Source organism: Punctularia strigosozonata (genome assembly GCF_000264995.1).
Source record: "Punctularia strigosozonata HHB-11173 SS5 unplaced genomic scaffold PUNSTscaffold_18, whole genome shotgun sequence".
NCBI lineage: Eukaryota > Fungi > Basidiomycota > Agaricomycetes > Corticiales > Punctulariaceae > Punctularia > Punctularia strigosozonata.
The window spans coordinates 370,385-381,267 of record NW_006767450.1 but is presented as its reverse complement, the minus strand read 5'-3'; the positions used below and the strand labels follow the sequence as shown (position 1 = coordinate 381,267).

Genomic DNA, 10,883 nt, shown 5'->3' with positions numbered 1-10,883 from the left:
CGACGCGATCGTCATAGGCAATACCTAGTAGAAGCCATTCCTAGTCACCATCGGCTACACTCTAATTAAGTATCGATTCTTTCCCCGTCGCGTTGCTAAAGTCTGTGCGCAGGTATGACCCGCGATAAAACCGAAGCAGAGGTGCCAGTCGCTTGCGATCTGGCGAGGGACAACGTTGACCCGGCTCGACGGTTCTGGGGTCGTCTCGCTCAAAGTGCCGTTGGGTCAGAGGGGTAAGTCTCGTCCTTCGCTCGAGCGACGACAACCTGAAATTGAACCGCGCAGTCTAGGCTCTTCCTACCGAGCTCCAGCTTGTTTGATTGTAGCGATACGCGGAAACAGGTGCGACAACAATTCGTATCCGTGAGCGAGTCGGGCATAATACTAACTGCAACTTCCTCGTTTCGAAGGAAGTCACTTCGTTCAAATCCGGCATCAAGCAGGAGGATATTTGTATTAAGCGGCCGTGAGGTAGAAATAGTCATTCGCAATGCTATAGAACAGAAAATTTGTATCAACGGTAGATCTAACTCTTTTCAATCGCTGTGTGATTGCGTGCTGGTGTGTGAGTGTCCAAGCGTGGGCGTGCAGAGAAGTTTCTGGGGCGGTGATGAAATCGCCAAGTCGGATCTAGCAAGCTTCTGTAGGTAATAACGATCAACGCGAGGTCGACCTTATCTATATCGTCGCAGGCTGCCCCATCGTGCTCCGTTCCCCCCGCATCTCGTCACAGCGCCTTCCGATCTCGCGACTAGTCAGTGAGCAGATGTGCTCCAGGGGTGCTTGCAGCTGATCGAAACTCGTACTGTAGCAACCATGAGCACCCCAGCCACTCACCAGGTTCCCTCTGCGTCGGCGGACGAGATTAAGATCACGCTCGGATTTCACCATCCCCGCACCGGAAGGTTTGAACAATCTCACATTGCGCTCCCCCGCAGCGCAGGACAGCAAAATTTTGTTCCGTTGGGCCCGCAATCGCACAGCTGGGCAGACATATACCCTGATTGGCATTGCGCACCTACAGATTGGGAGCTCCCGTCCGATGTCGTCCGTCCTTCCGCCGTTCGAACTTACGGTCCCTTCAATACTCCGGTGCGGGGCTCATCCGTGGTGACCGAGCTCAACGCCGTGGATCTGTTCACGTCTGCCGCGCCCGCGAAAGGCGGGTTTACCGAGATAGAGAAATTACGCAATCGATATGGACTGATGCTTCAGGAGGAATTGTGGGACGTGTTCGCCGATGAACGGGTCATACATCGAACGTCATTCTACGGTGTGATCCCGTACAATCCCAACCGAAACCTCGGACTGTGCTTCATGCTCCGCGACCCTACGCAGCTGGCCGATTACCCACTCCTCGCATCCATCTTCGATATGCCGGTGTACGAACAGACGATCGCCGGAGGAGTTCAAAGTTTCTTTTTCAGCAAGGAGAAGTTACAGCAGTGGTGGTACATCGTGGACGCCTTGGTCAGGACTGAGGCCAGCCTTGCCACCCATCCCCTTGCCACACACGCGAGGCTCGCCGGGGTCGAATACGAAGCAATGGCCAGGCCCACGGACATGAACATGAGGGCCTCCTTCTCCACTCGCATGCGCGCCCGCACTTTCGCCCAACGGGCAATCAACGCATTCTCGCCAATGATCGGCGAGGTTTCGTACTTGTATGCCTACCTCCGGCGGCATCTTTCCTGTGAGGAAATTCGGGAACATCTCCTGAGGGCGGGCACCTTGACGCCCATATGGATTGATTTACTCTTCACCACTCCGGTGTTTAGCCTCTTTGGTCCTGAGCGCGCGGGATTATCGCTGCGCTGCAGGACGCGTGACGAATATCTGATGCCGCTGATAAAAACAGTACGCGCTTGGGGTCTTCCGATCCAGTTTTGGTGGCCCGCCGATGAGCGGGAATTGGGGGGTTTGCACACTGTATTGGGGGCGGCCACTCCAGGTCACAACGCGTGGTCCATCGCAAGACGAACGATGGACTCCTTCGCCATATATCGACCGGATGTACGTCCGGAGCAGGAAGGAGAAGAAGGCATCGTGTCGATGAACACGTTCTTCCGCCGGCGCGATGCGGAGGATGCTGCGGAGCTGATGCGTGCCAATCGATCGTCGTGGACTCCGACTGACGAGGAGGTGATCACAGACGGCCCTGCATGCGACGTTTATCTGTGGGTGGGGGATGGTGATTACCTCGTCAGGCATCTAGTTTCCCCTACATCCGCACCTAACGTCCTCCTCGCGTACGATCATCGTCATTTCAGGATAAATCTTCGAAGACGCGAAATCGATGTGTACGGCGGTTGGGGTCTCCCCCCTCGTAGCGGCGCTCGTCGACCTGCTGCCTCACAGAGCGCGGCGGCGGGCTTCGCCAGCTATGATCCCGATATCATCGACGTTGATTATGGTTGGGATGCGGAAGGCGACGCCATGAACGAACCGTTACTCCTCCCTCGGAATCCCAACCGCGGTCAACCGCAATTCGGATTCACCAGCGAAGAGGTGGATACTTTTCGGTCCGCTTACGAGGAGTATCACGATTCGTTGGTGGAGGTCGTTGATCGACCGTTTCAAGATCCGTTTTCGTTATCCTTCTCTCTCGGTGGATTGCTCGAGAGACTTCGCCTGCGGTACGGGTGGAAGACTCAGGCATACACCTACGGCGACACCATCCACTGGCGCGGGGATACGACGAACGGCCCGCTGCAGCCGTACGATCTGGACAGGCTGCTTTACATATACGGCGGGAGCAGAACCGCTCCCGACGGCCTGGTACTTGGTCAGGACGTCGCGCTGGTCAGCCGGTTGCGCGATTATACGCGATATGTTGAGATCCACGCCAGCGTCGCCAACTTGCCGCCGGTGGTTCATGACTGGAACTTCGAGTTCCAATCAAGTCAGATCGGCGAGGTGCAGTTAACTTGTCGCACGATGAAGTTAACGCGCGAATTTGAAGATAATGTGGGTGTTGGTGATGCGGGAAAAGTACATCCACCCCTCGAGGCACTCGTGTACGTCTTCCGGCTCCGCGATCAAGCTCAGGAGGGTGCCTCTTCGGTCTGCTTGATTCTCAAGAGCGCCGTGTCCACGATGCAGGCAATGCGTTATCTCCGGGATCATCCATCTGTGGAGGGCTGCGATCAGGTTACGGGCCTGGCCCGACACCTCTTGCATAACGGCGTGGCCTTCCAATTGGCGTATGTTCGTGAGGCGTCCAACAACCAGCCGGAGACGCCTAGGCAGTCCACTAGGCATGGCCTGCCGTTCAGAATCCGGGAGACTTGGCTCGGGAAGGCGACTGCAAAGGATTTCGGGGCATGGGAATACATCGTCACGGAGTTCCTCAAGACGAAACGCGCGAGGGCAGCGTTGATGATGGGCGGTCCGGTATGGCGTATCGCGCTGGAATATGGCCCCGCCGGCCTGCTGGAGTCTGGGGTGGCCGGCCCCTCCGATGATCAAAAGGCTTGGGCGGCATTTGCAGTGGATACCGACGGTGCACGATACATAGACGATATTCTGTCTCCGGAAGAGCAGCGCCTGGTATGCGGTTCGTATGTGGTCATCGATTGTAAGTCAGTGTTTTGCCCCGTTGCGTTTTGTTGTTCAATCCTCGCGTCTAGCTGAGAAGGGGAGTTCTGGCCGGCGTGTTCTCGTGTCATGGTTCCCTCGGGGCAACAAGTTTTGGGATCATGGGATATGGACGGAGACCGATGAAGCGTGGTTCCGCGGGCACGTCGCCGGGTGTCGCAGCGGTTCCAAGCAACCGCTGCTGTCGGATCAATGGCGGGCTAATCAGCGGCCTCGTAATCAGCGTGGGGCTCGCGTGTTCCGTGCATTCGAAGAGATCGCACGAGCGTCTTTGAGCGCGAGGGTCCCTCATGCTGCTTCATCCCGCCCCGCTGCAGTTGCTGCCCAGGGTCCTGTCGCATCGGGGAGTAGGCCACGTCGAGGGCGTGGTAGCGGTGATACTCTGCCCGCTTCTCGCGCACGGGGGCCTCAGGTAAAGGGGAAAGGCAGGGCTTAATTTTATCAGAAGTATTTGTATGCGTTGCAATATGTACATGGAGCAATATCAGAGCCATATCTCTCTTGGGAATCTTCTACAATTCGGCCAGGTCAATCGGTAAAGGGTGAATCTACTGCAAAGTCAGCGTCTGGTATTTTGTAACCTGACGCAATGCGCTTACCGTCTCACGGCTTCGTCTGCAACCCTCCAGTCTCCTGCTCTCATGTTGACGGGGCTTCTGGGGGTGCGGGCGGATAACCGCATGGCTAAGAGGTCTCCTTTATATTCGGGACGACATCCTGTAGGTAAGGATCGATTCGCGGGCAGTCTCTTGTGTCTGTTGAAGAATAGTAAAATTCGGTGGACTCGGCTCCCGAATTCGAAATGCACAACGATATCGTGCACGTAAGGTTGAACGTTGGCGGAATCGAGAACACTTTCCGGTATGGGGTAGCGATATGACGGTTGACGGCGTCTTTCGCGGACGAGAACGGTCACCGTTCGGGGCGTGGTATCGCTACCCGCGTATAGGCGACTGCGAAGTCGGAGCTCTCTTGTCTGTACGTGGGATGAGCGGAAATGCGCCGTAGAGAAACCGAGCTCACGTCTCTGGAAGGCATGATTGCGATGCGGTTACGGCTCATCTTCCAAGTCTGCGTCTGGGAACGACTTGGTGTGCTGTGGGGCCGGTTTCCGCACGCTTCATTATATCTGTTTCTAGCAGGGCATGGTGGTCCCTGGCCAACTTCTCGCGCTGTCTAACACACCCGTCGTGCTCGAGTCTCCTTTCCTCATGGATCAGCACGTGTCGGGAGCGTGTTGCGGAGTTCGCATCCCCTGTGCCTGCCCGCGGACCTCCGGATCCGCGCGCACTATTTGATCCAGTTGCGCGTTCCGCAGGATTATCATTATGGATCTCTCGAGCGCGAACCCGCGACCTGCCGCCTCCAAGCGGCGCAAAAGAGATCGCGGTGCGGACGACCAGGATGTGGAGGACATCGACATGGACGTAAGTTTATTCGTGACTCGTGTCGCCGCCCTACGCACCGTCGAACAACTGTCCTACAGGGTCCCGGGACAGATACTGTGGCCCTACGGAAATGGCAAGACACGTGGGACGAGACCCTCAGAGAGCGAGAGATAGCACAGGTGCATATGGTAGCAAACTTCGACATGAAGGTGATGTATTACTCGACCAGGGGTGCCATGCCCACTGACATTTCCATAGGCCCATAAGAAGCAGATCGACGAACTAACAAACGTGGTAGCTGAGATGTCTGAAGAACCCGATAGGAAGGCTGTCGAAGTCCTAAGCGCCCGCATGTTGAAAGTAAGTTGCTGGGTCTGGGTCCTGGAAACGACCCAACGCTGATCTGATGTTAGACCCATAAGGCTCGGGCGACACAGGAAGAAATGTTTGAGCTTCTGGTAGAGCGCATGCTCAAGCATGGCAATGAAATTCCGAACGAGGTTCTATCCTTTGCGATGGACGTGCGACGCATGACTAGGGACGCATACAACGATGTTGGCCACCTGTGTTTCCTTGTGCACGCGAATTTGGCGCTGAATCTGTTTCTCAGATCGACCAAGCGCAGGCCATCCTCAAGGCACGGAGCAGGGAGGAGCCACCGGAGGGTCGTGTCGACGAAAGAGCGTTCGAGCAGTTGCAGATCAGGCTTTCAAAGGTCGATTCGCGTGCGCGAGTAGTGTCGGTGATAGCACTGACTTCCTAAATACAGGAAGAACAGGATCGCCATCGTTTGGAGGAGGATATCGCTACCGCCGCAGCACAGCTGGAAGCACGCACGGCGGAATTGAGATTGGTGGAGCTGCAGCGAGAAGAGGCGTCCAGAGGAGTGCGTATCATTCACATTGTGCCTCCCGCTTGTCGTGATTTCCATCTGCAGATCGAACAGTACCGAAAGGACATCCAGAGTCTGGAAGGCGCGAATGCTCAGTTGCAGCTGCAGCTCACTGCTGCCCAACAGAAGAGGCCGTCGCGTGTGTCCGAGCGGAACCTATCCTTGCCGGCATTCACCCTCGAACCCACGGCATCGCCGTCGAGAAACCCGTTTGACGAAGATGACGACACGACATCACAACCTGCGCTCACTGGCGCTGCAGGACTTCGACGAGAAATGACTTTGGAAGAACCTGAACCGAAGCAGATCCGCCGCGACAGGGCAAAGAACGAGCGCCTCGTCGAAGAGCTTAGAGCCGCCTTGCGTGAATCAGAAGCACGATATGTAAACCTGGAAGTGGAGTGTCATACAGCGAAACAGCAGCTCGCTGATATGCGGAAGGTGAACTTTGGGTGGAAACCAGCCCGAGTACAAACGCAACTGATATATATCCAGGCGGTGGCAGACGCGGTATCTGCTGCGGAGCGTCATGCAGAAGCACATGAGACAGCGACAGCGGCGTTGCAGGAGGTCAGCGCAAAGTACGAACAGGAAACGCAACGAGGTGTCGATTTACGAACAACCTGCGCCCAGCTACAAGTAAGTCGACGTTGTGGAATGGTGATGCAAGCGCTTCAACGCCCTGCAGCATGACCTCTCTCAACTACAAGACGAGTACACACGTCTTCAGGAAGATCGTGATGAGCAGGCTCGCAGTGCCCAGGAGAGCAAGGTGGAAACATCTGAAGAGCACGGTCACTTGGCCGAAGCGCGAAAGGTGAGCACGTTCCTCGCTTCCCTCGATTGAGTTAGTTGCCGATGCACTGTACAGGACATTGCGACCTTGGAGAGCCGGCTAGCGGATGCCTCGGTGGAGATGAACAAATTGCGCAGGGCTGCCGAGTCACTGAACCGGGTAAGCCAAGACTTTCAAGCCACAAGGATTGTTCTTGATCCCCTGTTGCAGGACTGTGTACGGCTGCACGAGCAATTATCGGAGGCTGAGAAGCAACGGAACGCGGCCATCGAGGAAGTCGCCGTAACAAAGAAAAACCACGAGTCTGTGGTTGGTCAGCTGTTGGCGTCCGACCAAGAACTCCAGGCTGTGAAAGAGCAGTTGTCTGCGATGGAGAGCCGTCTGATTGAAACGCAAAGAGTTGTCCATCGCGAGATGTCCGACGCTGAGCTGCAGACGGAATACTTGAACGATACGGGACTAATCGAAACGCAAAAAGTCGACCGTCGCGAGATGTCGGACGCCGAACTGCAGACGGAGTACTCGGACAATACGGTGCTGCTAGAATTAGTCCTAGCGGACCGGGAGCGCGTTATTGCAGAGCTTCGCCACGGGAAAGAAGCGACGGAGAACAAGTATCATGCGCTCAGGGGTAGGTTTCTGATGTACATCACAAGCCCGCCAGGATCTGATAACGTCTTCAGAGATAAATAGTCGACAGAGTCGAGAGCTGGCAGAAGAAAGGCAAGCGCGGGCAACCGCGCAGGTGCGGTGTGACGAGCAAGCAGCCAGTCTTGCGAAGCTCTCTGGTACGTGCTGCAGCATTCCCCATTGTTAGCGTCGAGTTGAAGTTGGCTGAGCAGCGGAGTACAACGCGTTGTCGGCTGGACTCCAATCACAACTCAAGGAAGAAGAACAGAACCGCGTTTCCGCGCTTGCCGAGCTACATAAGCAGGAGCTTTCCACGCTTGCCGAGCTACATAAGCAGGAGCTCTCCAACATGGAGATCGAATATCGGTCGCGGCTGGAGCGGGTGGAACAGGAGCACAAGGAGTCCCTTGAAGACCTGAGGCAGCGCGCGCAGGTGGCGGAGCGAAGGTGCGAGCAGCTGGAGATGGAGATCCAGACGTTGAGGGAAAGCTATGCTGCGGATGTCGAGGTGATGAATGCCGCACATGAGAGAGCGATGATGGAAGTGGTCATCGATCACCAATCCGAGGTCCAGGGTCTGCAAGACGACTTAGCCACATCGCGTGCGGCAAGCGTTGTCACTCAGCGCGATGCAGAAGATGTGGAAAGATTACTTGGAAACAGCCGCAGGATGGACATGGTATGTGTTTCGTACCCTTGGAGACGTTCAACTAACCGGTTGGATAGTCCGAGCTTCTCCCGACTCCAGGAATCGCGCCAATCGAGCCTGACGACGTTCATATGCTGCAAGAAAGTGGTACCGACGCGATTTCGTTAGCGGAAATCAATGCTCAGCTGCGATCCGTGGTCGAGAACACGGAACAGCTTTTGAATGATGCTCATAGGGTGCAGGAACTTGCCCGCGAAAATGGTGAATTGACCGCGGTGCATCCGTTGAAACTGCTACGTCTGTCGCATGGATTTAAACCATGCCTGAAGAAGGTGCAGGTTCTCACCGCTATCGCTGAGGAGAAAACGAGGGAGCGTGATACGTATTTGCAAAAGCTGAATGACGCCGAGATGGTGGTCGTAAACACGAGGAAGGTCCGTCTTAATAACTTGCTAAGTAAAATAGATGGTATCTCATTCACTGGACGTGATGCAGTCTCGAGATCGTGCAAAAGAGGCGGTGACGGAACTGAAACATGAATTGTCCAACAGAGATCGCACGGAACAGCTATACGTGGAGCGCCAGGAGGTCCTGGATATGATGGAACGAGTCTATGATGTAGCGCAAGAGACGAAAGAGGCGTTGGTTGGTAGAAGCCCGTCCCCCCCGCCGGCGATCGATGACGAGTCGGCTCCTGTCCTCGAAATAACGGATGGCGTGCGAGAGCCTTCGCCAAAGACGCCAAAGACGTTGAGCGACCTGCCCATTGCCGGAGTGCTTGAGAGGGTTGTGGTACGACGTGCACCTACTTCTGGGGGTGGTGCAATGGTACTAATCGCCCGGTTCAGGGACTCGTCGCTGATATGATGAAAAACCTATCGAGTCCGGATTTATCGTTGATTAGATCAAGGCCTAAAGCACTACCAAGAGATTCTTCAATCGCCTCTCCACCTTCTGGGACCTCGGCGCCGGCGGAGCCATCCTCGAACCCTCCAGTGCCCCCAAACAAATCAGCTGGCGAAGGGGAGACTGCCCCAGGGAAGGCGACACATCAATCCTCGGCAACCACAACTCCCGCAGCATCTGCGCGAGTTCCAGTCCCCACGGACGCGCCGTCCAGCACAATCCAAGACCCTAGGACTAGTGCGTCTGTGCAAGCTCCAGTCGCCACGGGTGCACCGCCCAGCACGATGCAAGATCCTAGTGCATCACCCGGCAACGTGCAGCCCACGTCGCCTGCCGCAGGGTTGGAGCCTTCCGCGCCGACGACTCTGCCGAGGACCCCACGGAGGGAGATCACCCCGGATGATGTTCGTGCTATGCGCACACAGCTGCTGTTAAGACCAAGTCGAATCACTGAGCAAACCCGACTGTTGCGTGTGCCCGTAGCTTTCGTTCCGGTATGTCTAATCCAGTTCGTCCATCGCGCTATCAAATGTGACAACATACATTAGCCTACGCCAAAATCGCAAGAGAAGGGCAAGCAAGTCGATCGGGGCCCCCCCTCACTGCCTCAAGCATCATCATCGATGGATTCTGCCCACCAAGCCCAACTCGTGGACGACGACGATGCGATTGATGCTGACACCGAGAGCGAGACGAAGTCATGGCCTATGACCCCAGCGAAAGAGAAGTTGCGACAAGAGAAACAGTTGGTGTCTCGCGAGGGCAGGGCTCGCCATGCGGTGAGTTCGTTTTAGTTACACGTCTAACCTCTGGATACAATATCTCATCGGAGCAGAGATATGTCCTTCTGGTGGTCCGCGATAGACTCGGCATCAAGACCGATTTTGACCTCTTCGGTGTCACGAACATATCGGCAGAGCAGAGGCGTCAGTTTGAGGAGAGCAGCGGTGAGGATGGTGGACCCACGCCGGAGAACATGATCCCAGATCTATCTACGATGAACACGTTGTGGAACAAGTGTTGGCTCCAGTTGATGGTAGAAAATGCGCGAAAATACTTCCAGGAGAACGGCAAGTACACAGAAGATATCCGGAGCGAAGCGTACTGGGAAGACATTATATGGTCGCGCCTTTCAACGATGCAGAAGAAATGGCGGCAACGTCGTCCTCGCCATAATCCGAAGACCGGGAAGGAAGAGACGATGGAAGAAATCCTAGCCCGTCTTGCCACCAGGGAGGACAACCTGATGAGGATGCGGAGGCACACAGACGCGCGCACCTATGTATGAGAGTGCACTTTACGGCTTGCAGGTACAACCGCTAACAGCTGCAATAGAAATATTGAACCAGACTGGCCGCCGCAAGCGAAATCCTCGAGTATCGCAAGGACGATGCAGATGCAGACAGTTGGCGGTTCCTCCAGCGCATGATAGAGATGTTTGGCGCAGGAGGCATGAGCTCCGAGGACAGCGGCAGCGAGGACGAGGAGGATCCAACGCAACCCAAGGTGTTCAAGGTGATGTCTGTTCCGTGGCGACGCAATATCGAACAGGAGCTGCAGATCCTGGAGTCCATGCATGCGAAATTGCCCTCGTTCAAGAGGCAGGGGCGGGTGCGAGCGCAGCGTATCAGAGACCCTCCGGAGACAAGGAAAATGTCTACTCGAAACCCTGTAGTTGGCCTCCCCGAGAGCTTCTACGACCGAGAGTGGTACGCAATGCTTCCCATGTTCCTCAGGTCCCTGCTCCGCGCCAAAGCTTCGCCGTCCGAGAGAGAGTGGAAGGAGCTTGTGTTCATTGAATGAATGTGCAGGTTTAAATTTGCATTATCCACACGCTGCTGTTACGAACCCTGTACATAAACTAATCCAAGCATATCGATGATATCTATCACTTTAACGGCACATCGTCCTCCATACGACTCCTGCGATCGAGCATATCTCCCATCCACAACGGTCCCTTCCTGCGTAGCAGCTTCCGCGCCGAGTCCACCGCCCACTCATTGACACTCCACAAGGGCGCCCCAC

The 10,883-nt window shown here is 55.6% G+C and overlaps 1 protein-coding gene across 1 annotated transcript; it reads left to right on the top strand.

The window, feature by feature from the left end:
* Positions 1–816: 816 nt before the first annotated feature.
* On the top strand, positions 817–10,146 carry PUNSTDRAFT_47580 (uncharacterized protein; the record flags this gene model as incomplete). Its single annotated transcript, XM_007388415.1, has 19 exons — positions 817–3,577; positions 3,630–3,880; positions 3,915–4,009; positions 4,916–5,024; positions 5,084–5,194; positions 5,244–5,345; positions 5,596–5,700; positions 5,755–5,871; positions 5,923–6,516; positions 6,608–6,694; positions 6,749–6,832; positions 6,884–7,304; positions 7,330–7,461; positions 7,516–7,982; positions 8,030–8,386; positions 8,448–8,794; positions 8,857–9,352; positions 9,407–9,637; positions 9,694–10,146. The coding sequence occupies 19 exons, from the start codon at positions 817–819 to the stop codon at positions 10,144–10,146; spliced, it is 7,320 nt and encodes a 2,439-aa protein (XP_007388477.1).
* Between the last annotated feature and the right edge of the window lie 737 nt (positions 10,147–10,883).